The 25182-nt window shown below is 52.0% G+C and overlaps 1 protein-coding gene across 1 annotated transcript in view; it reads left to right on the top strand.

Annotated features, from left to right (window-relative positions):
- Nucleotides 1–25182, top strand: part of F8 (coagulation factor VIII) — a 906500-nt gene that overhangs the window by 774066 nt on the left and 107252 nt on the right. Inside the window, exon 19 of the mRNA XM_069648978.1 lies at nucleotides 20124–20240. Within this exon, the coding sequence (XP_069505079.1) occupies nucleotides 20124–20240 (117 nt within the window). The remainder of the gene's footprint in view (nucleotides 1–20123; nucleotides 20241–25182) is intronic.

The following is a 25182-nucleotide window of genomic DNA, read 5'->3' as shown; positions in this document are numbered from 1 at the left end:
AGGTCCTCTGGCAGTAAAGACCCAGATATGACTTACCCAGAGGATGCAGGTCCCCTGGCAGAAAAGGCCCAGATATTACTTGCCCAGAGGCTTCAGGTTCCAAGGCAGTAAAGTCTCAGAAATGAGTTGCCCAGAGGCTGTAGGTCCCCTGGCAGTGAAGGCCCAGATACGACTTGCCCAGAGGCTGCAGGTCTCCTGGCAGTAAAGGCCCAGATATGAACCCCCCAGAGGCTACAGATCCACTGACAGTAAAGGCCCAGATATGACTTGCCCAGAGGCTGCAGGCCCCCTTGCAGTAAAGGCCCAGATATGACTTGCCCAGAGGCAGCAGGTCCCCTGGCAGTAAAGGACCAGATATGAGTTGCCCAGAGGCTGCAGTTCCTGTGGCAGTAAAGGCCCAGATATGAGTTGCCCAGAGGCTGCAGGTCCCCTGGCAGTGAAGGCCAAGATATGACTTTCCCAGAGGCTGTAGATCCCCTGGCAGTAAAGGCCCGGATATGACTTGCCCAGATGCTGCAGGGCCCCTGGCATTAAAGGCCTGGATATGAGTTCCCCAGAGGCTGCAGTTCTCCTGGCAGTAACGGCACAGATATGAGTTGGCCAGAGGTTGTAGGTCCCCTGGCAGCAAAGGCCCAGATATGACTTTCCCAGAGGCTTCAGGTCCCCAGGCAGTAAAGGCCCAGATATGATTTTCCCAGAGGCTGTAGGTCCCCTGGCAGTAAAGGCCCAGATATTACTTGCCCAGAGGTTGCAGGTTCCAAGGCAGTAAAGTCTCAGATATAAGCTGCCCAGAGGCTGCAGGTCCCCTGGCAGTGAAGGCCAAGATATGACTTTCCCAGAGGCTGCAGGACCCCTGGCATTAAAGGCCTGGATATGAGTTCCCCAGAGGCTGCAGTTCTCCTGGCAGTAATGGCACGGATATGAGTTGGCCAGAGGTTGTAGGTCCCCTGGCAGCAAAAGCCCAGATATGACTTTCCCAGAGGCTACAGGACCCCTGGCAGTAAAAGCCCAGATATAAGGTGCCTAGATGCTGCAGGTCCCTTGCAGTAAAGCCCCAGATATGAGTTGCCCAGAGGCTGCAGGTCCCTTGGCAGTGAAGGCCCAGATACGACTTGCCCAGAGGCTGCAGGTCTCCTGGCAGTAAAGGCCCAGATATGAGCCCCCCAGAGGCTACAGATCCACTGACAGTAAAGGCCCAGATATGACTTGCCCAGAGGCTGTAGGCCCTCTTGAAGTAAAGGCCCAGATATGACTTGCCCAGAGGCAGCAGGTCCCCTGGCAGTAAAGGACCAGATATGACTTGCCCAGAGACTTCAGTTCCCTTGGCAGTAAAGGCACATGTATGGGTTGGCCAGAGGTTGTAGGTCCCCTGGCAGCAAAGGCCCAGATATGACTTGCCCAGAGTTTGCAGGTACCCTGGCTGAAATGGCTCAGATATGAGTTTCCCAGAGGCTTCAGGTCCCCTGGCAGTAAAAGCCCAGATATAAGGTGCCTAGAGGCTGCAGGTCCCTTGCAGTAAAGGCCCATATATGAGTTGCCTAGAGGCTGCAGGTCCCTTGGCAGTAAAGGCCCAGATACGACTTGCCCAGAGGTTGCAGGTCTCCTGGCAGTAAAGGCCCAGATATGAGCCCCCTAGAGGCTACAGATCCACTGACAGTAAAGGCCCAGATATGACTTGCCCAGAGGCTGCAGGCCCCCTTGCAGTAAAGGCCCAGATATGACTTGCCCAGAGGTAGCAGGGCCCCTGGCAGTAAAGGTCCAGATATGACTTGCCCAGAGGATGCAGGTCCTCTGGAAGTAAAAACCCAGATATGACTTACCCAGAGGATGCAGGTCCCCTGGCAGTAAAGGCCCAGATATTACTTGCCCAGAGGCTTCAGGTTCCAAGGCAGTAAAGTCTCAGAAATGAGCTCCCCAGGGGCTGTAGGTCCCCTGGCAGTGAAGGCCAAGATATGGCTTTCCCAGTGGCTGCAGGTCCCCTGGCCGTAAAGGCCCAGATATGAGTCCCCCAGAGGCTACATATCCACTGACAGTAAAGGCCCAGATGTGACTTGCCCAGAGGCTGCAGGTCTCCTGGCAATAAAGGCCCTGATATGAGTCCCCCAGAGGCTGTTGGACCCCTTGCAGTAAAGGCCCAGACATCAGTCCCCCAGAAGCTGCAGGACCCCTGGCAGTAAAAGCCCAGATATGACATGCCCAGAGGCTGCATGTCCCCTGGCAGTAAAGGTCCAGATATGAGCTGCCCATAGGCTGCCGGTCCCCTGGCAGTAATGGCCCAGAAATGAGTTGTGCAGATGCTGCAGGTACCCTGGCATTAAAGGCCCAGATATGACTTGGCCAGAGGCTGCCGGTCCCCTGGCAGTAAAGGCCCAGATATGAGTTGCCCAGAGGCTGCAGGTCCCCTGGCAGTAAAGGTCCAGATATGACTTGCCCAGAGACTTCAGTTCCCCTGGCAGTAAAGGCACATGTATGAGTTGGCCAGAGGCTGTAAGTTCCCTTGCAGTAAAGGCCCAGATATGAGTTGCCCAGAGGCTGCAGGTCCCCTGGCAGTAAAGGTCCAGATATGACTTGCCCAGAGACTTCATTTCCCCTGGCAGTAAAGGCACATGTATGAGTTGGCCAGAGGTTGTAGGTCCCCTGGCAGCAAAGGCCCAGATATGACTTTCCCAGAGTTTGCAGGTACCCTGGTTGAAATGGCCCAGATATGAGTTGCCCAGAGGCTTCAGGACCCCTGGCAGTAAAAGCCCAGATATAAGGTGCCTAGATGCTGCAGGTCCCTTGCAGTAAAGGCCCAGATATGAGTTGCCCAGAAGCTGCAGGTCCCTTGGCAGTGAAGGCCCAGATACGACTTGCCCAGAGGCTGCAGGTCTCCTGGCAGTAAAGGCCCAGATATGAGCCCCCCAGAGGCTACAGATCCACTGACAGTAAAGGCCCAGATATGACTTGCCCAGAGGCTGCAGGCCCCCTTGCAGTAAAGGCCCAGATATGACTTGCCCAGAGGCAGCAGGTCCACTGGCAGTAAAGGACCAGATATGACTTGCCCACAGGCTGTAGGTCCCCTGGCAGTAAAGGCCCGGATATGACTTGCCCAGATGCTGCAGGACCCCTGGCATTAAAGGCCTGGATATGAGTTCCCCAGAGGCTGCAGTTCTCCTGGCAGTAACAGCACAGATATGAGTTGGCCAGAGGTTGTAGGTCCCCTGGCAGCAAAGGCCCAGATATGACTTTCCCAGAGGCTTCAGGTCCCCAGGCAGTAAAGGCCCAGATATGACTTTCCCAGAGGCTGTAGGTCCCCTGGCAGTAAAGGCCCAGATATTACTTGCCCAGAGGTTGCAGGTTCCAAGTCAGTAAAGTCTCAGATATAAGTTGCCCAGAGGCTGCAGGTCCCCTGGCAGTGAAGGCCAAGATATGACTTTCCCAGAGGCTGCAGCACCCCTGGCATTAAAGGCCTGGATATGAGTTCCCCAGAGGCTGCAGTTCTCCTCGCAGTAATGGCACAGAAATGAGTTGCCCAGAGGTTGTAGGTCCCCTGGCAGTAAATGCCCAGATATGATTTTCCCAGGGGCTTCAGGTCCCCAGGCAGTAAAGGCCCAGATATGACTTTCCCAGAGGCTGTAGGTCCCCTGGCAGTAAAGGCCCGGATATGACTTGCCCAGAGGCTGCAGGACCCCTGGCATTAAAGGCCTGGATATGAGTTCCCCAGAGGCTGCAGTTCTCCTGGCAGTAACGGCACAGATATGAGTTGGCCAGAGGTTGTAGGTCCTCTGGCAGCAAAGGCCCAGATATGACTTTCCCAGAGGCTTCAGGTCCCCTGGCAGTAAAGGACCAGATATGAGATGCCTAGAGGCAGCAGGCCCCTGGCAGTAAAGGCCCAGATATGAGATGCCCAGAGGCGGTAGGTCTCCTGGCAGTAAAGGCTCAGATATGACTTGCCCAGAGGCTGCAGGTCCCCTGGCAGTAAAGACCCAGATAGGAGTTGCCCAGAGGCTGCAGGTTGCCTAGCAGTAAAGGCCCAGATATGAGTTTCCCAGAGGCTGTAGGTCCCCTGGCCGTAAAGGCCCAGATATGACTTGCCCAGAGGCTGCAGGACCCCTGGCATTAAAGGCCTGGATATGAGTTCCCCAGAGGCTGCAGTTCTCCTGGCAGTAACGGCACAGATATGAGTTGGCCAGAGGTTGTAGGTCCCCTGGCAGCAAAGGCCCAGATATGACTTTCCCAGAGGCTTCAGGTCCCCAGGCAGTAAAGGACCAGATATGAGATGCCTAGAGGCAGCAGGCCCCTGGCAGTAAAGGCCCAGATATGAGATGCCCAGAGGCGGTAGGTCTCCTGGCAGTAAAGGCTCAGATATGACTTGCCCAGAGGCTGCAGGTCCCCTGGCAGTAAAGACCCAGATAGGAGTTGCCCAGAGGCTGCAGGTTGCCTAGCAGTAAAGGCCCAGATATGAGTTTCCCAGAGGCTGCAGGTCCCCTGGCAGTAAAGGTCCAGATATGACTTGCCCAGAGACTTCAGTTCCCCTGGCAGTAAAGGCACATATATGAGTTGGCCAGAGGTTGTAGGTCCCCTGGCAGCAAAGGCCCAGATATGACTTGCCCAGAGTTTGCCGGTCCCCTGGCTGAAATGGCCCAGATATGACTTGCCTAGAGGCTTCAGGTCCCCTGGGGGGTAAAAGCCCAGATATAAGGTGCCTAGAGGCTGCAGGTCCCTTGCAGTAAAGGCCCAGATATGAGTTGCCTAGAGGCTGCAGGTCCCTTGGCAGTAAAGGACTTGCCCAGGGGCTGCAGGTCTTCTGGCAGTAAAGGGCCAGATATGAGCCCCCCAGAGGCTACATATCCACTGACAGTAAAGGCCCAGATATGAGTTGCCCAGAGGCTGCAGGCCCCCTTGCAGTAAAGGCCCAGATATGAGTTGCCCAGAGGATGCAGGTCCCCTGGCAGAAAAGTCCCAGATATGACTTAGCCAGAGGATGCAGATCCCCTGGCAGTAAAGGCCCAGATATTAGTTGCCCAGAGGCTGCAGGCCCCCTTGCAGTAAAGGCCCAGATATTAGTTGCCCAGAGGCTGCAGGTTCCAAGGCAGTAAAGTCTCAGATATGAGTTGCCCAGACGCTGTAGGTCCCCTGGCAGTGAAGGCCAAGATATGACTTTCCCAGAGCCTGCAGGTCCCCTGGCAGTAAAGGCCCGGATATGACGTGCCCAGAGGCTGCAGGACCCCTGGCATTAAAGGCCTGGATATGAGTTCCCCAGAGGCTGCAGCTCTCCTGGTAGTAAAGGCACAGATATGAGTTGGCCAGAGGTTGTAGGTCCTCTGGCAGCAAATGCCCAGATATGACTTTCCCAGAGGCTTCAGGTCCCCAGGCAGTAAAGAACCAGATATGAGATGCCCAGAGGCAGCAGGTCCCTGGCAGTAAAGGCCCAGATACGACTTGCCCAGAGGCTGCAGGTCTCCTGGCAGTAAAGGCCCAGATATGAGCCCCCCAGAGGCTACAGATCCACTGACAGTAAAGGCCCAGATATGACTTGCCCAGAGGCTGCAGGCCCTCTTGAAGTAAAGGCCCAGATATGACTTGCCCAGAGGCAGCAGGTCCCCTGGCAGTAAAGGACCAGATATGACTTGCCCAGAGACTTCAGTTCCCTTGGCAGTAAAGGCACATGTATGGGTTGGCCAGAGGTTGTAGGTCCCCTGGCAGCAAAGGCCCAGATATGACTTGCCCAGAGTTTGCAGGTACCCTGGCTGAAATGGCTCAGATATGAGTTTCCCAGAGGCTTCAGGTCCCCTGGCAGTAAAAGCCCAGATATAAGGTGCCTAGAGGCTGCAGGTCCCTTGCAGTAAAGGCCCATATATGAGTTGCCTAGAGGCTGCAGGTCCCTTGGCAGTAAAGGCCCAGATACGACTTGCCCAGAGGTTGCAGGTCTCCTGGCAGTAAAGGCCCAGATATGAGCCCCCTAGAGGCTACAGATCCACTGACAGTAAAGGCCCAGATATGACTTGCCCAGAGTCTGCAGGCCCCCTTGCAGTAAAGGCCCAGATATGACTTGCCCAGAGGTAGCAGGGCCCCTGGCAGTAAAGGTCCAGATATGACTTGCCCAGAGGATGCAGGTCCTCTGGCAGTAAAAACCCAGATATGACTTACCCAGAGGATGCAGGTCCCCTGGCAGTAAAGGCCCGGATATTACTTGCCCAGAGGCTTCAGGTTCCAAGGCAGTAAAGTCTCAGAAATGAGCTCCCCAGGGGCTGTAGGTCCCATGGCAGTGAAGGCCAAGATATGGCTTTCCCAGTGGCTGCAGGTCCCCTGGCCGTAAAGGCCCAGATATGAGTCCCCCAGAGGCTACATATCCACTGACAGTAAAGGCCCAGATATGACTTGCCCAGAGGCTGCAGGTCTCCTGGCAATAAAGGCCCTGATATGAGTCCCCCAGAGGCTGTTGGACCCCTTGCAGTAAAGGCCCAGACATCAGTCCCCCAGAAGCTGCAGGACCCCTGGCAGTAAAAGCCCAGATATGACTTGCCCAGAGGCTGCAGGTCCCCTGGCAGTAAAGGTCCAGATATGAGCTGCCCATAGGCTGCAGGTCCCCTGGCAGTAATGGCCCAGAAATGAGTTGTGCAGATGCTGCAGGTACCCTGGCATTAAAGGCCCAGATATGACTTGGCCAGAGGCTGTAAGTTCCCTTGCAGTAAAGGCCCAGATATGAGTTGCCCAGAGGCTGCAGGTCCCCTGGCAGTAAAGGTCCAGATATGACTTGCCCAGAGACTTCGTTTCCCCTGGCAGTAAAGGCACATGTATGAGTTGGCCAGAGGTTGTAGGTCCCCTGGCAGCAAAGGCCCAGATATGACTTTCCCAGAGTTTGCAGGTACCCTGGTTGAAATGGCCCAGATATGAGTTGCCCAGAGGCTTCAGGACCCCTGGCAGTAAAAGCCCAGATATAAGGTGCCTAGATGCTGCAGGTCCCTTGCAGTAAAGGCCCAGATATGAGTTGCCCAGAAGCTGCAGGTCCCTTGGCATTGAAGGCCCAGATACGACTTGCCCAGAGGCTGCAGGTCTCCTGGCAGTAAAGGCCCAGATATGAGCCCCCCAGAGGCTACAGATCCACTGACAGTAAAGGCCCAGATATGACTTGCCCAGAGGCTGCAGGCCCCCTTGCAGTAAAGGCCCAGATATGACTTGCCCAGAGGCAGCAGGTCCACTGGCAGTAAAGGACCAGATATGACTTGCCCACAGGCTGTAGGTCCCCTGGCAGTAAAGGCCCGGATATGACTTGCCCAGATGCTGCAGGACCCCTGGCATTAAAGGCCTGGATATGAGTTCCCCAGAGGCTGCAGTTCTCCTGGCAGTAACGGCACAGATATGAGTTGGCCAGAGGTTGTAGGTCCCCTGGCAGCAAAGGTCCAGATATGACTTTCCCAGAGGCTTCAGGTCCCCAGGCAGTAAAGGCCCAGATATGACTTTCCCAGAGGCTGTAGGTCCCCTGGCAGTAAAGGCCCAGATATTACTTGCCCAGAGGTTGCAGGTTCCAAGTCAGTAAAGTCTCAGATATAAGTTGCCCAGAGGCTGCAGGTCCCCTGGCAGTGAAGGCCAAGATATGACTTTCCCAGAGGCTGCAGCACCCCTGGCATTAAAGGCCTGGATATGAGTTCCCCAGAGGCTGCAGTTCTCCTCGCAGTAATGGCACAGAAATGAGTTGCCCAGAGGTTGTAGGTCCCCTGGCAGCAAATGCCCAGATATGATTTTCCCAGGGGCTTCAGGTCCCCAGGCAGTAAAGGCCCAGATATGACTTTCCCAGAGGCTGTAGGTCCCCTGGCAGTAAAGGCCCGGATATGACTTGCCCAGAGGCTGCAGGACCCCTGGCATTAAAGGCCTGGATATGAGTTCCCCAGAGGCTGCAGTTCTCCTGGCAGTAACGGCACAGATATGAGTTGGCCAGAGGTTGTAGGTCCTCTGGCAGCAAAGGCCCAGATATGACTTTCCCAGAGGCTTCAGGTCCCCTGGCAGTAAAGGACCAGATATGAGATGCCTAGAGGCAGCAGGCCCCTGGCAGTAAAGGCCCAGATATGAGATGCCCAGAGGCGGTAGGTCTCCTGGCAGTAAAGGCTCAGATATGACTTGCCCAGAGGCTGCAGGTCCCCTGGCAGTAAAGACCCAGATAGGAGTTGCCCAGAGGCTGCAGGTTGCCTAGCAGTAAAGGCCCAGATATGAGTTTCCCAGAGGCTGTAGGTCCCCTGGCAGTAAAGGCCCGGATATGACTTGCCCAGAGGCTGCAGGACCCCTGGCATTAAAGGCCTGGATATGAGTTCCCCAGAGGCTGCAGTTCTCCTGGCAGTAACGGCACAGATATGAGTTGGCCAGAGGTTGTAGGTCCCCTGGCAGCAAAGGCCCAGATATGACTTTCCCAGAGGCTTCAGGCCCCTGGCAGTAAAGGCCCAGATATGAGATGCCCAGAGGCGGTAGGTCTCCTGGCAGTAAAGGCTCAGATATGACTTGCCCAGAGGCTGCAGGTCCCCTGGCAGTAAAGACCCAGATAGGAGTTGCCCAGAGGCTGCAGGTTGCCTAGCAGTAAAGGCCCAGATATGAGTTTCCCAGAGGCTGCAGGTCCCCTGGCAGTAAAGGTCCAGATATGACTTGCCCAGAGACTTCAGTTCCCCTGGCAGTAAAGGCACATATATGAGTTGGCCAGAGGTTGTAGGTCCCCTGGCAGCAAAGGCCCAGATATGACTTGCCCAGAGTTTGCCGGTCCCCTGGCTGAAATGGCCCAGATATGACTTGCCTAGAGGCTTCAGGTCCCCTGGGGGGTAAAAGCCCAGATATAAGGTGCCTAGAGGCTGCAGGTCCCTTGCAGTAAAGGCCCAGATATGAGTTGCCTAGAGGCTGCAGGTCCCTTGGCAGTAAAGGACTTGCCCAGGGGCTGCAGGTCTTCTGGCAGTAAAGGGCCAGATATGAGCCCCCCAGAGGCTACATATCCACTGACAGTAAAGGCCCAGATATGAGTTGCCCAGAGGCTGCAGGCCCCCTTGCAGTAAAGGCCCAGATATGAGTTGCCCAGAGGATGCAGGTCCCCTGGCAGAAAAGTCCCAGATATGACTTAGCCAGAGGATGCAGATCCCCTGGCAGTAAAGGCCCAGATATTAGTTGCCCAGAGGCTGCAGGCCCCCTTGCAGTAAAGGCCCAGATATTAGTTGCCCAGAGGCTGCAGGTTCCAAGGCAGTAAAGTCTCAGATATGAGTTGCCCAGAGGCTGTAGGTACCCTGGCAGTGAAGGCCAAGATATGACTTTCCCAGAGCCTGCAGGTCCCCTGGCAGTAAAAGCCCGGATATGACGTGCCCAGAGGCTGCAGGACCCCTGGCATTAAAGGCCTGGATATGAGTTCCCCAGAGGCTGCAGCTCTCCTGGTAGTAAAGGCACAGATATGAGTTGGCCAGAGGTTGTAGGTCCCCTGGCAGCAAATGCCCAGATATGACTTTCCCAGAGGCTTCAGGTCCCCAGGCAGTAAAGAACCAGATATGAGATGCCCAGAGGCAGCAGGTCCCTGGCAGTAAAGGCCCAGATACGACTTGCCCAGAGGCTGCAGGTCTCCTGGCAGTAAAGGCCCAGATATGAGCCCCCCAGAGGCTACAGATCCACTGACAGTAAAGGCCCAGATATGACTTGCCCAGAGGCTGCAGGCCCTCTTGAAGTAAAGGCCCAGATATGACTTGCCCAGAGGCAGCAGGTCCCCTGGCAGTAAAGGACCAGATATGACTTGCCCAGAGACTTCAGTTCCCTTGGCAGTAAAGGCACATGTATGGGTTGGCCAGAGGTTGTAGGTCCCCTGGCAGCAAAGGCCCAGATATGACTTGCCCAGAGTTTGCAGGTACCCTGGCTGAAATGGCTCAGATATGAGTTTCCCAGAGGCTTCAGGTCCCCTGGCAGTAAAAGCCCAGATATAAGGTGCCTAGAGGCTGCAGGTCCCTTGCAGTAAAGGCCCATATATGAGTTGCCTAGAGGCTGCAGGTCCCTTGGCAGTAAAGGCCCAGATACGACTTGCCCAGAGGTTGCAGGTCTCCTGGCAGTAAAGGCCCAGATATGAGCCCCCTAGAGGCTACATATCCACTGACAGTAAAGGCCCAGATATGACTTGCCCAGAGTCTGCAGGCCCCCTTGCAGTAAAGGCCCAGATATGACTTGCCCAGAGGTAGCAGGGCCCCTGGCAGTAAAGGTCCAGATATGACTTGCCCAGAGGATGCAGGTCCTCTGGCAGTAAAAACCCAGATATGACTTACCCAGAGGATGCAGGTCCCCTGGCAGTAAAGGCCCAGATATTACTTGCCCAGAGGCTTCAGGTTCCAAGGCAGTAAAGTCTCAGAAATGAGCTCCCCAGGGGCTGTAGGTCCCCTGGCAGTGAAGGCCAAGATATGGCTTTCCCAGTGGCTGCAGGTCCCCTGGCCGTAAAGGCCCAGATATGAGTCCCCCAGAGGCTACATATCCACTGACAGTAAAGGCCCAGATGTGACTTGCCCAGAGGCTGCAGGTCTCCTGGCAATAAAGGCCCTGATATGAGTCCCCCAGAGGCTGTTGGACCCCTTGCAGTAAAGGCCCAGACATCAGTCCCCCAGAAGCTGCAGGACCCCTGGCAGTAAAAGCCCAGATATGACATGCCCAGAGGCTGCAGGTCTCCTGGCAGTAATGGCCCAGAAATGAGTTGTGCAGATGCTGCAGGTACCCTGGCATTAAAGGCCCAGATATGACTTGGCCAGAGGCTGCAGGTCCCCTGGCAGTAAAGGTCCAGATATGACTTGCCCAGAGACTTCATTTCCCCTGGCAGTAAAGGCACATGTATGAGTTGGCCAGAGGTTGTAGGTCCCCTGGCAGCAAAGGCCCAGATATGACTTTCCCAGAGTTTGCAGGTACCCTGGTTGAAATGGCCCAGATATGAGTTGCCCAGAGGCTTCAGGACCCCTGGCAGTAAAAGCCCAGATATAAGGTGCCTAGATGCTGCAGGTCCCTTGCAGTAAAGGCCCAGATATGAGTTGCCCAGAAGCTGCAGGTCCCTTGGCAGTGAAGGCCCAGATATGACTTGCCCAGAGGCTGCAGGTCTCCTGGCAGTAAAGGCCCAGATATGAGCCCCCCAGAGGCTACAGATCCACTGACAGTAAAGGCCCAGATATGACTTGCCCAGAGGCTGCAGGCCCCCTTGCAGTAAAGGCCCAGATATGACTTGCCCAGAGGCAGCAGGTCCACTGGCAGTAAAGGACCAGATATGACTTGCCCACAGGCTGTAGGTCCCCTGGCAGTAAAGGCCCGGATATGACTTGCCCAGATGCTGCAGGACCCCTGGCATTAAAGGCCTGGATATGAGTTCCCCAGAGGCTGCAGTTCTCCTGGCAGTAACGGCACAGATATGAGTAGGCCAGAGGTTGTAGGTCCCCTGGCAGCAAAGGCCCAGATATGACTTTCCCAGAGGCTTCAGGTCCCCAGGCAGTAAAGGCCCAGATATGACTTTCCCAGAGGCTGTAGGTCCCCTGGCAGTAAAGGCCCAGATATTACTTGCCCAGAGGTTGCAGGTTCCAAGTCAGTAAAGTCTCAGATATAAGTTGCCCAGAGGCTGCAGGTCCCCTGGCAGTGAAGGCCAAGATATGACTTTCCCAGAGGCTGCAGCACCCCTGGCATTAAAGGCCTGGATATGAGTTCCCCAGAGGCTGCAGTTCTCCTCGCAGTAATGGCACAGAAATGAGTTGCCCAGAGGTTGTAGGTCCCCTGGCACCAAATGCCCAGATATGATTTTCCCAGAGGCTTCAGGTCCCCAGGCAGTAAAGGCCCAGATATGACTTTCCCAGAGGCTGTAGGTCCCCTGGCAGTAAAGGCCCGGATATGACTTGCCCAGAGGCTGCAGGACCCCTGGCATTAAAGGCCTGGATATGAGTTCCCCAGAGGCTGCAGTTCTCCTGGCAGTAACGGCACAGATATGAGTTGGCCAGAGGTTGTAGGTCCTCGGGCAGCAAAGGCCCAGATATGACTTTCCCAGAGGCTTCAGGTCCCCAGGCAGTAAAGGACCAGATATGAGATGCCTAGAGGCAGCAGGCCCCTGGCAGTAAAGGCCCAGATATGAGATGCCCAGAGGCGGTAGGTCTCCTGGCAGTAAAGGCTCAGATATGACTTGCCCAGAGGCTGCAGGTCCCCTGGCAGTAAAGACCCAGATAGGAGTTGCCCAGAGGCTGCAGGTTGCCTAGCAGTAAAGGCCCAGATATGAGTTTCCCAGAGGCTGTAGGTCCCCTGGCAGTAAAGGCCCGGATATGACTTGCCCAGAGGCTGCAGGACCCCTGGCATTAAAGGCCTGGATATGAGTTCCCCAGAGGCTGCAGTTCTCCTGGCAGTAACGGCACAGATATGAGTTGGCCAGAGGTTGTAGGTCCCCTGGCAGCAAAGGCCCAGATATGACTTTCCCAGAGGCTTCAGGTCCCCAGGCAGTAAAGGACCAGATATGAGGTGCCTAGAGGCAGCAGGCCCCTGGCAGTAAAGGCCCAGATATGAGATGCCCAGAGGCGGTAGGTCTCCTGGCAGTAAAGGCTCAGATATGACTTGTCCAGAGGCTGCAGGTCCCCTGGCAGTAAAGACCCAGATAGGAGTTGCCCAGAGGCTGCAGGTTGCCTAGCAGTAAAGGCCCAGATATGAGTTTCCCAGAGGCTGCAGGTCCCCTGGCAGTAAAGGTCCAGATATGACTTGCCCAGAGACTTCAGTTCCCCTGGCAGTAAAGGCACATATATGAGTTGGCCAGAGGTTGTAGGTCCCCTGGCAGCAAAGGCCCAGATATGACTTGCCCAGAGTTTGCCGGTCCCCTGGCTGAAATGGCCCAGATATGACTTGCCTAGAGGCTTCAGGTCCCCTGGGGGGTAAAAGCCCAGATATAAGGTGCCTAGAGGCTGCAGGTCCCTTGCAGTAAAGGCCCAGATATGAGTTGCCTAGAGGCTGCAGGTCCCTTGGCAGTAAAGGACTTGCCCAGAGGCTGCAGGTCTTCTGGCAGTAAAGGGCCAGATATGAGCCCCCCAGAGGCTACATATCCACTGACAGTAAAGGCCCAGATATGAGTTTCCCAGAGGCTGCAGGTCCCCTGGCAGTAAAGGTCCAGATATGACTTGCCCAGAGACTTCAGTTCCCCTGGCAGTAAAGGCACATATATGAGTTGGCCAGAGGCAGCAGGTCCATTGGCAGTAAAGGCCCAGATATGAGTTACACAGAGGCTGCAGGTCGCCGAGCAGTAAAAGCCCAGATAGGAGTTGCCCAGAGGCTGTATGTCCACTGCAGTATAGGCCAGATATATGTTTCCCAGAGACTGCAGGTCTCCTGACAGTAAAAGCCCCGGCTGTGAGCTGCCCAGAGGCTGCAGGTCGACTGGCAGTAAAAGCCCAGATATGAGTTGCCCAGAGGCTGCAGGTCCCCTGCTAGTAAAGGCCCAGATGTGACTTGCCAGAGGCTGCAGGTCCCCTTGCATTAAATGTCCAGATATGAGTTGCCCAGACGCTGCAGTTCCCCTGGCAGTAAAGGCCCAGATATGAGTTGCCCAGAGGCTGCAGTTCCCCTGGCAGTAAAGGCTGAGATATGAGTTACCCAGAGGCTACAGTTCCCCTGGCAGTAAAGGCCCAGATATGAGTTGGCCAGAGGCTGCAGGTCCCCTGCTAGTAAAGGCCCAGATGTGACTTGCCAGAGGCGGTAGGTCTCCTGGCAGTAAAGGCGCAGATATGAGTTGCTCAGAGGCTGCAGTTCCCCTGGCAGTAAAGGTCCAGATATGAGTTGCCCAGAGGCCGCAGTTCCCCTGGCATTAAAGGCCCAGATATGAGTTGCCCAGAGGCTGCAGTTCCCCTGGCAATAAAGGTCCAGATTTGAGTTGCCCAGAGGCTGCAGTTCCCCTGGCAGTAAAGGCCCAGGTATGAGTTGCCCAGAGGCTGCAGTTCCCCTGGCAGTAAAGGTCCAATTATGAGTTGCCCAGAGGCTGCAGTTCCCCTGGCAGTAAAGGCCCAGATATGAGTTGGCCAGAGGCTGCAGGTCCCCTGCTAGTAAAGGCCCAGATGTGACTTGCCAGAGGCTGCAGGTCCCCTTGCATTAAAGGTCCAGATATGAGTTGCCCAGAGGCTGCAGTTCCCCTGGCAATAAAGGCCCAGATATGAGTTGCCCAGAGGCTGCAGTTCCCCTGGCAGTAAAGGTCCAGTTATGACTTACCCAGAGGCTGCAGGTCCCCTGGCAGTAAAGGCCCAGATAAGGGTTGGCCAGAGGCTGCCGGTCCCCTGCTAGTAAAGGCCCAGAAGTGACTTGCCAGAGGCTGAAGGTCTCCTGGCAGTAAAGGCCTAGATATGAGTTGGCCTGAGGCTGAAGGTCTCCTGGCAATAAAATCCCAGGTATGAGTTGCATGAGGTTGTAAGTCCTGTGATGAATCCATAGAGTCATCACTAACTCCCAACCTAAAGTCTACTCCCAGGTGGCCAGGGGAAGGCAGCTGCTTCCTGTTCCTGATCATGGGGATGGTATTAGCGGGGAGGATCACCTGGGGGCAGAAGGGCCCCAGGGGAACAGGAGGACTCCGCTTGGTGAGAAACAGTATTTGCCTTCCTCAAAGAAGGAAATATCAGTGATACTGGAATATGTAATGGCTTGCTGTCAGAGAGAGCTTTTATTTCCCCAAACTAACCACCTGAATGTGGATGACAACAATCATAGCCAGTCATGCAGTGGGAGTAAGAAAATCCCTCTTAAAGTCACTGACCTTCATAGAGATGAAAGCTCCTATTGTCCACAGGGGAATATCAAAGGGGTATCTTGAAATACTAACCAGTTAGATTCTTTAAACCATAATTCCACAGTAATGCCAAACCATTCATTGAATCCTTATATAATAATCCTTTAGGGTATATAATTAAGTAGAGTAATGAATTTGATAATGATATTTCCATAGGAAAGGATGATTTAAACATTGTGGACTTCAAGTCATACAATGCTTAAAGTACTGGGACGAAGAAGAGTGCTTCAGAGGCATGAGGCTGTAAGTTGAAGCCTAATGGTGTTAATGACCCACACCTGGGGGGAGACTGGGAGGCATAAAAGGCCCCCTCAGGTGTCGGAGCAGGACGATTAGGCGCGGGCAGTTCGGCGTGGGCCGTTTCGCCGCAACCGATTCGCCACGGGAGCCAATTGGGCGTGCCCATTTTGGCGCGCCCAATTCGGCGCTGCAACGTTTGGCCGCGGGGATGTTTTGGCGCGGGGTGGGGGTTACAGTATTTTTTATGTGATTTGCGCAAATGATGTTTTGGCGCGGGGAGGGGGTTACAGTATTTTATTACAGTATTTATTTTAAAGCACATGCTTTAGAGTATTTTTTATTGTGAATTGCCTGAATACTTTGTTATTTTCTTTTCTTTATCAATTGTTCAATCATGGGACTTAAATATAAAACTTTTGCTGTCCAGGCACAAGGCCAGTTTGGTCTTGTGGTTAAGTTCAAAGCCTCACAATCTTTCAGGCCATGGTTCGTGGCTGGGCTAAAGCTTTTAATTGTATTCTATTTGCAAAATATCACATTATTTTTATTTAAAAGGGGGAATTAACGAAAGGTTCTGTTTATCCACAAACCATGGCCTGCAAGACTCTGGGGTAGAGAACTTAACGCAAGGCCACTACCTTCGAGGTGGTAGCTGGGAGGTGGTAGTGGGCAGGGGGTGGAGGAGCGAGGTGGTAGCTGGCAGATGGTGGGAGGCGGTAGTAGGCAGGGGGTGGAGGAGAGAGGTGGTAGCTGGCAGGGGGTTAGAGGTGGTAGCTGGCAGGTGGTGGGAGGGAGAGGTGGTAGTGGGCAGGGGGTGGAGGAGCGAGGTGGTAGCTGGCAGGTGGTGGGAGGGGGAGGTGGTAGTGGGCAGGGGGTTAGAGGTGGTAGCTGGCAGGTGGTGGGAGGGGGAGGTGGTAGTGGGCAGGGGGTTAGAGGTGGTAGCTGGCAGGTGGTGGGAGGGGGAGGTGGTAGGGGGCAGGTGGTGGGAGGTGGTAGTGGGCAGGGAGTGGGAGGGGGGAGGTGGTAGTGGGCAGGGGGTTAGAGGTGGTAGCTGGCAGGTGGTGGGAGGGGGAGATGGTAGCGGGCAGGTGGTGGGAGGGGGGAGGTGGTAGCGGGCAGGGGGTGGAGGAGCGAGGTGGTAGCTGGCAGGTGGTGGGAGGGGGAGGTGGTAGTGGGCAGGTGGTGGGAGGGGGGAGGTGGTAGTGGGCAGGAGGTGGAGGAGCGAGGTGGTAGCTGGCAGGTGGTGGGAGGTGGTAGTGGGCAGGTGGTGGAGGAGAGGGGTGGTAGTGGGCAGAGGGTTCTTTTTTATTGTGAATTGCCCAAATGCTTTATTATTAATATTTTTTATTAGACAGTTCAATCATAGGGGTTAAATATGTAACTTTTGCAGCCCCAGGCAGAAGGCCAGTTTGGTCTTGTGGACAAGTTCCAAGCCTCACAATCTTGCAGGCCATGGTTTGTGGCTGGGCTAAAGCTTTTAATTTTATTCTATTTGCAAAATATCACATTATTTTTTTTTTTCAATTAGAATAAAATTAAAGCTTTAGCCCAGCCACGAACCATGGCCTGCAAGATTGTGAGGCTTGGAACTTAACCACAAGATCAAACTGGCCTTGTGCCTGGGGCAGCAAAAGTTGCATATTTAACTCGCATAATTGAACAGTCTAATAAAAAAAAAATAATAATAAAGCATTTGGGCACTTCACAATAAAAAAATACTATACTTCATGCCAGTCACTTGACCCCAAATTATTTTCAAATGCAACACGTCAGGCAAAGTTCTGTCAACGTGCTGCATTTGAAAATAATTATGCTTTTAAATTTGGCGTTAGGGAGTTTACATGTGGCTGCAATGTCAGCCACGTTCAAACGTCCCTCGTGCCAAATCGGCGGCGCCAGAAAGGCTCCCGCGCCTAAATGGGCGCAGCGAGCTGGCAGCTGCGGCCAACTGGCTGCGCCGAACCGGCCCGCGGCGAAACGGCCGCACCAAAAGGGGGTGTACCATCAGGTGTAGGCCATAGAGAGCAGTAGCAGCCTTCTGCTACTGTGAGTAGTCGCGGTACCTCCACATTGCAGCAGAATCTGGAAGGATAACAGGGACGCTGGGACCACTGTCGTGGTTGAGCAGATACCATTCCTGAAAGTTCTCTTCCACCAGATTGCAGATGTCGCGCAGCAGGAAGCGTTGGATTTGGAAGAATTCCTTCTGAAGACCGAGCCTGCAGAAGTTGCGCGGCACAAACATAACATTTAAAGGCTTTCCCCAAAGTGAGTCGGGCTCCAGTGGCAGGCGAGCATTGGAGAGCCTGTGGAGCGAGGATGTCTCCTTTTGCGACTGGCGCAGGCTGCAGGGGACCAGGAGAAGCAGGTTGACGGGCCGCACACAAGAGCAGAAAACCCGAAAGCAGTGAAGGGAGCGGATGCGCACGCCAGACCCTGTGAGTTCACTACAGTATTGTAACAGAGGATCGCTCCGTGATCTCCCGCTGGCCACCTCTGGGTGCTTTTAAGTATGGAACTAATATAAAGAGAGTGAAGTAGCCAAACAAACCTTATTTTAAATAGCGAAATTATATAAAGCTGAATAATAAGCCATTTAAAAGCCAAACTGACTTGAAGAGGAGGTGGTGGCAGAATAAGAACTTGACAAGCAGACCAGAATGGTGCGTTTGTATTTATGTGAGTCAGAATAATTGCCGGCAGCAAAAGAGGGCAATCCTTTGAGAAAGCAACACAAAGAACTATTTCCAAAGCCAAAAGAGAACCATACCAAGGCAACAAAAAAAAAGATCCAACATTGCCAAAGCCAAGAGAGGGCAATTAAGAATCTAAGTGTTTATAAATCATATTGCCAGTGTGTAAAAGAGGCTATAAGAGGAACTGGCTTAAACCCACATTGCCAAAGCCAAAGAAGTGTAAGAGTGAGAGAAAACCATTGTCAGCAATTGGTTAATAGGAAAGTGGGGAAACAAGAGTGGCAGGAAGGCTGCCCTTCTGATAGAGGATATTCAGGAGGAGTGGATCATAACCTACATTGTGTATGGCAATCACAAGGGTTTAACAAACAGCACCAATGTGTTTCTTGTCATCCCAGAAGAAGTAGTTAAACTTGATGTGAAACAAAAGACATTGCTAAATTGTTGGAAGCACACCTTTACCACAGAAGTATTTTCATTTTGTCCTGGCAGGAGAGCACACCAGGTCAAATGATGTTGTAGTCGTATACCTGGCAGGTGAGTGGACCAGGTGGACATTATTGAAGTACTGTGGTTAAAAGTCTTGAAGAAGAAGTGGCAGAACCACTAAGGTGTTTTTGTGAACTGTTGCTGAATCATCCTGACAAAGAAGTTTTTGTTGATTCTAATGAACTGTGGAAGTATTCTTGGTTTATGAAAAGAAGTTGCTTTGAACTCTTTATCACAAGTGGAAAGTGGAAAAACGTGTTGATCATTGTGAACTGTTGGTGGAAGTTCAAGTTGGAACACAAAGAACTATATTGGAACTCTTGTTGCAAGACATGATTTCCTTATTCCTTTGAACTGTTGATTGGAATCCTGCTTGAATCTGGAGAAGGGGAATTCCCCCAGATTATAAGGAAAGGCAGTTACCAGGTTGTGAGCATAGCTATTATTTCCATTATATTTGAATTGACATATATTACCTTGTTGAGTGGTTGAATGAACAAGTGTGAGAGACAGACATCTTTTGTTAGAGTGTTTCCTTTAGTTTATTTTTTATAGGCAGGGAAATCCTCATCGGGTTAGGGATAGTGAGGCGTTTACCCAACCTATTGCGTTAATGAAATGGCATCTTTTGAAACACCTTCACAAAGTTGTCCGCCTCACATTTATGACCCCTCATACCCTCTTGGCAGTAAAGATTTGGATATGAGTTTCCCATAGGCTGCAGGTCCCCTGGCAAGAAAGCCCCAGATATGAGTTCTCCATCGAGTGCAGGTTCCCGGTCAGTAAAGGCCAGATATGAGTTGCCTAGAGGCTGCAGGTCCCCTGCCAGTAAAGACCTGAATTTGAGTTTTTGACCCATACATGAGTTGTCCATAGGCTGGAGGTCCCCATGGAAGAAAAACCCAGATAGGACTCCTCTAGCAGTAAAGACCCATGCATGAGTTATACCTAGGCTGAAGGTTCCCTGGCAAGAAAACCCCAGATATGAGTTCTCCAGAGGCTGCAGGCCTCCTAGCAGTAAAGACCCATGCATGAGTTATACCTAGGCTGAAGGTTCCCTGGCAAGAAAACCCCAGATATGAGTTCTCCAGAGGCTGCAGGCCTCCTAGCAGTAAAGACCCATGCATGAGTTATACCTAGGCTGAAGGTTCCCTGGCAAGAAAACCCAAGATATGAGTTCTCCAGAAGCTGTATGTCTCCTAACAGTAAAGACCCAGATATGAGTTGTCCAGAAGATGCAGGTTCCCTGTCAGAAAAGACCCAGGTTTGAGTTGACCATAGGCTACAGGCCCTGGCACAGTGAAGACCTCATATGAGTTGCCTAGGGGCTTTAGATCCCGACCCCTGGCAGGAAATAAACAGACATACGTCATCCACAGACTGCAGGTCCTATGCCATGGAGCAGTGTCAAAGAGCAAACAGTGAGGTCTTAGTCCATAGTCCTTCAAGTTTGTGGTTGTCTTGTTATAAAAGTTTTATAAAGCGCATCAAATACCCAAAGGTGTCTCAGCGCTATAGAGGCTATGAATGTCACTAAGCAAAACGCGAAGTAAGGGAATGGAGTATAGTTATGCTATGAAATGGTGAAACATGACACGGAATGGAGAGCTATCAGGGACTTGTGATAAGCATCTCTAAATGTGTTTTAGGTACAGGTGCACATGCTCAGTACACACATCTGTATGTGCGACATGCTGCTAATCTCTTTTTGGTACCGGTTGGGATAGGCGTTGCTCACCACTGGATGTACCGTTGATGACATCACTACTTGTTAGCCTCATCACTAGTGGTACAACATCTGTGACATGACAGGGTTAAAGATTGTGCAACTCACGTGCAAAACTCTTGTCTTAGTGATAAGGCTGGGATGTGTAACCTGCTTCAGGGCGAGGGGTGTGGCATCTGTGACTATGTGATCTGATTGGTTCCTGTCTTTGCAACAGGTGTATTCAGCACAGTGGAGATGAGCCCGGAGAAGACCGGGCTCTGGCGGGTGGAGTGTCAGGTCGGAGAGCACCAGGCGGCTGGGATGAGTGCCCTCTTCCTCGTCTATGATCCACGTGAGTAGCTTACATAAGAGCCAGCCCCCTGTCCTATATATTCAGGTTGCAATTTACAGACCTGAGGTGGTGAAGACAGTCTGACTATGGTCATTTGTCTTACTAGGTGGGTCTTCTTCTCAACTGCACAAATGCCAGGGGAGTCCTGGGACAATGATGTGCCCGCCCTTCATGCATTAACTGGCACATGCAGTGCTACTGGTGTCCAGGATGAGTACATCAGGGGCCAGCACATGATGACAAATGCCAGGTCAAATATTAAAGAGAGGTTAGAGTTGGCAAGGAGACTATGGATGAAGCCCATTCAAATGACATGTCCTCCAAGAATGCCAGACTTGCAAGATTCAGGAGGTGATTGGTTGCATGGATGAGGAGCAGGTGGTAGAGGATTAGAAGAAAGTAGAGGGGAAGAAATGGGAACAGGGGCAAAACAGTGCTGGGTCTAATAGCAGTGAGAAGGGTGCCAGAACCATGTGTAACTGATGTTGGTGGCCAGCATACCACCACTGCTAGTTAATTTCTGGCTAATTGATCCACATGTGGCATGAAGGCTCATTTACATGGATTTGCCTAAGGTCTGGGGCACGTGGTGGTGACATAAAGTCAATGAGTTCCGAGCCAGAGAACAAGGAAGACGAACTGACATTAAATCTCAAAGACAAAACCATACATGGGCCATTGGGCAATGAACTTGTGGAGATACGGTTGTTCTACCAGGGGTCTCTACAAGTACATGCAGTTGAAGAATGTGCAGAGACTGGAGCCACCAGCTCTCCCTCTGCATGTGTGTGGTTCAGCATCAGTAGAGGTGGTGGGATATGAGTGAATTGAGTTACAATAAGGGGACAGATGTGCCAAAATGAAGAGGTTTGTGGAAAAGAAGGGCATGTGAGTTGTTGCTTGTAGGGGCCAAAGTTCTTTCCAAATAGAACTCAGAGTCGGAGAGGATTGTACACTTGCGCCTGACTATGGAGAGGTGACCATAGACTCTTTAGCTCAACAGTACCTAAAGGTGTTTTACGAAACTTTGGGTTGTTGAAAGAACTTGTCCACAAGCTCATTCTTAAAACGCAATGCCTAGAGTTCACTAGGTGCAAAGGGTGTATATTAGTGTTCATTCATGAGTGACTCGGGGGTGGCCAATCAAGTCCTCAAAGTGGTTTTCCTCTATAGTGCTCGAGGGTAAGCAGGATGGATCCCTTAGGGTGTGTGTGGAACAGTGTTAGCTCAATGGCAACATCTAAGTAGATAAGCATATGTTTCCTAGAATTAACGTTATATTTTTCATTAGCACCCTGGCTGGGCTAGCCAGCCTATCAGGTGGCTAGGAACGCAGGCTTGAACCGGCCGTGAAAGTCTGCGTTCCATCCCATCTGACGGTCGTCTTCCCTGCCGCCATCTTCCCCCACATGCCATCCTGTTATTTATTTATTTATTTGTCCCTTCCAATCTCCCACTTACCTTATTTTTGCAGCGGCAGCACTACCCGCCGCCGCTCCGTTCGTGCAGGCCACCATGGAAAGGGAAGAGGGGATCCAAACGAAGCTGCGCTTCCCTTTCCACTATGGCCATCTTGGAAAAGTATTTTCCTTCGTTCAACGGGATGCCGCATGTGCCCCGTTGAACAATGGAAAATACTTATTTTAGCACCCCGGGCTACCCCCGCTCTTAAGGCTGGAATGGCCCGGAGCCCTCGTTAATGGCCCTCGCTTCGCTCGGGCCGTTAACTTGGGCTGCCGGCCCGTTACCTCCCGTTCCAGCCCTTGGAACGGGGGCTTAACGCCACAATAGTGCTAGCTAGTTTTGTACCAGCCATGTATGACAGCCATTTCAGGATGATGTTCTGGATTGGGGCCCGTGTGAAAAGGGACAAGACATGAAATGTATGACGTGTTGGTGATTTCAGAGAGAACAGGTGTGACTGTGAAACGGAGGAAGAGCCAGGTGAGTGTGCAAAGTGTGACATATGTGGGGCGCATCATTTTTTGAATCAGTCTGTTTTATTGTCATAAAGGAACAGAACACACACAAGCATAGGTACGATCTAAGACTAGTACAGTAGATTCCATTTAGCATTATTAGTATTGACATGGGAGCGCCACTAACATAGGATGCTAGCAAGGTACATTGGCAGCAAGAAGGTTCAGGGTTGGGGAGCTCCATCCTGTCGGGCCCTTCAGCCATTTCCATCCCACTTCCCCCATATCTTCATGAATTTCTCTGGACAGCCACTGGCCCTGTAGACTCTTTTCGAAGGCCAAACGGAGGTCCAGTTCCACAGTCCACTGGCTTAATCTTGGGCGCTCTGCAGAGCCCCAGGTTGCTGCCATCAGTCTCTTAACAAGTCCTGGTGCTACAGCCAGAAAGGTTTTTTCATGTTTCGTAAACTCGGTATCTACCCATATTCCCAGCAATGCCAATTTCAGCTCCAGAGGGACCTGAGCCCCCATTACAGTGGACAGTTTTGTGTACATTTCCCCCAGAAGACTTTAATCTGGGCATATCCCCAGAGTGTGTGATAGAATGCACCTCCTTCCCTACCACATCTAAGACATGTGTTGCTGTGTAACCTGCCCCATCTAGTCAGCGCTGTGCGGGTGTAGTATACTCACCCATTCCTCCGATTCCAGCCTTCCCAAATCCTGTTCCCATTTCTCCCTCAGGCAGGTGAGCTCTGCAGTCCCAAATGCCATGAGTACATGGTATAATGTTGACGTGACCTTGGCGGGGTTGCTCTTTGAGAATAGATTAGCCTCTAGCAAGGAAGTACTTGGGACCTCTCCCAGAGAGGGAAATTGGGCTTTCATGGCATGAGATATATGCATATAATGGAATTCCTCCCCCGTCAGCAGGCCATATTGTCCTTACAGCTCTTGAAACGTACGAAGGCGCCCCTCTATTCCTTTCACGGCCCAGCTCTGAAAATACCCCATCTTCAGCAGCTCCTTCAGGTGCTTGTTATGCCAAATGGGCTGATCAAGAGATGGCTTTCCGCCCCACCCCATGTCCTAGTACGCCTCCACCTACACTTGGCATGTGTGCCTCATCGGCCCGGGCAGGGTCCTCATGTATCTTGTCCCCCCATATAGTGCCTGTCTGGGTGTCCGGCCTATCATTCTCTTCTGCTCCGCTGCGATGTGTGGGAGTGACGGGTCCCCGTGCAGCCGGTCATTCACCGTCCCCAGCTGGGCTGGTGGGGCACACAATTGATGCGAGAGGCTGAGGCAAGACGTGGTGAATGTGATATTTGATACCTCTGACCCATTACTAACGAACAGGTGAGGTCCTTTGTTGAGTGTGTCCACTATTAGAAGACCTTCACTCTGGGGAGTGCAGAACACACTGTGAACATGTGTTTTGATCACATTTGAATGGTCTGAGTTGTGTTGAGGAGAAGGTGGCAGTGAACAAAGATCCACATTTAGGAATGATTGATATTAAATGCAAAACATCCTCAACTGTGGATTCCAGTGAGTGTGATTGGGAGTGTTCTGTTCTAATTGCAGTTGCCTTTAGAGTTCTGAGAGACACAGAGTGTCATTATTCTGTGTTTGAACCTGAGGCACTATGGCCTTGGATCAGTTCCAAGAGTGGTTCTAGGATTTGCTCTGCACTGTAAGGACTGATCATAAAACCCGCATGCATTTCAAGACAACCAGTCAGTCTTCTGAGAGCATCTCTGCAGATCTCTACCTGGATGGTAGACCCAATGGGGGTCTTTACAGTTTTGGTGGAATCTTGCCGGTAAATCCAATGGGATACCACCAAACTGTATTACCGTTACCGGCACGGTGGAAAACCCCATTCCATCGTGTCCAATAGGGCTCCACGGATGGATTTGCCTGTATTACCGGCACTGGTATTACGTACCTTTAATGCTGGCGATTTCTGCCGGTAAGGGTCCTGACTTACCTCCAGCTCTTGTGGTAATTTCAATAAACTATGTTTTACATTCAGAATGCTTTGTTTGTACTAGTCTCCTGAATTAAACACAAAGCATTATGCTGCACTCCTTTAAACACCTTACAACAGATTCCCAGGTTTTAACCAACGATTTTAAGGTGTTTACAACTTGTTGGTGCAAATCGTGGCAACATTTGCAGCATTATGGTTAAGGAATCGGTAATTGAAAAACAAAAAATATCTCAGCACCCCTGGGCGTGAGAGGTAAGTCTTTGTGCGTAGGTTTTAAGTGTGAGGGCAGGCAGGAGGATGGTCGCTTTAAAGGGAGGTTCGGGGTTGTGAAACCCCCCGAAAAGTGGTATTTTCAGATATTGAAGGCCGCACAAATATATGTGCAGGCTTCAATATTTGAAAATATCACATAGAACCGCAAACAGTCCTGACCCTGATTTTTGCCCCACCGACACCTTCAGCAAATTACCTGCTTTAAACCGGGGTTATCCAACCAGAAAGAATTATGGGATTTTCAGGACACCCCTCATTAATATTCATGAAATATATTTGCATATGCACATTTCTACTGATGAATATTAATGAGGGATATCCTGAAAACCCATCCGGATTCCAGCCCTCGATGCCTGGAGTTGGACAACCCTATCTTACAGCTTTATGCAGAACTTTGGGAAATCTGCATAATTATGAGAAGACCACCTTGCTGACAGTAAATACCGCTATTCCTAGCATTTGACATGTGGTGTTCATTTCTTTTTATTCCATGTCCCCCTCATTCTGGGGATGGAAGGGGATTGCATACAGCAGCAGTTCATAAGTGTTAATGCACGAAAGGGTAATTCCTGATCCTCTTGTGCATTGCAGGGCAAAGGTCATGACCGAGGATGTCCTCTAGCAGGAGTTTATTTTCCTTCAGTGAGTGGAAGCCACAGCCCTTAATTTCATTGCATGAAAAAAACCTTAAGAAACTTCTAGGGAGTTTTTACAATTTCTACCTTCACCTCTTGGGTGGAGGTAAAAACTGGAG

Source organism: Ambystoma mexicanum, chromosome 2q (genome assembly GCF_040938575.1).
Source record: "Ambystoma mexicanum isolate Mex_15411 chromosome 2q, UKY_AmexF1_1, whole genome shotgun sequence".
Classification (NCBI taxonomy): Eukaryota; Metazoa; Chordata; class Amphibia; order Caudata; family Ambystomatidae; genus Ambystoma; species Ambystoma mexicanum.
The sequence above is the reverse complement of the archived record's forward strand: the minus strand, read 5'-3'. Positions and strand labels throughout refer to the sequence as shown.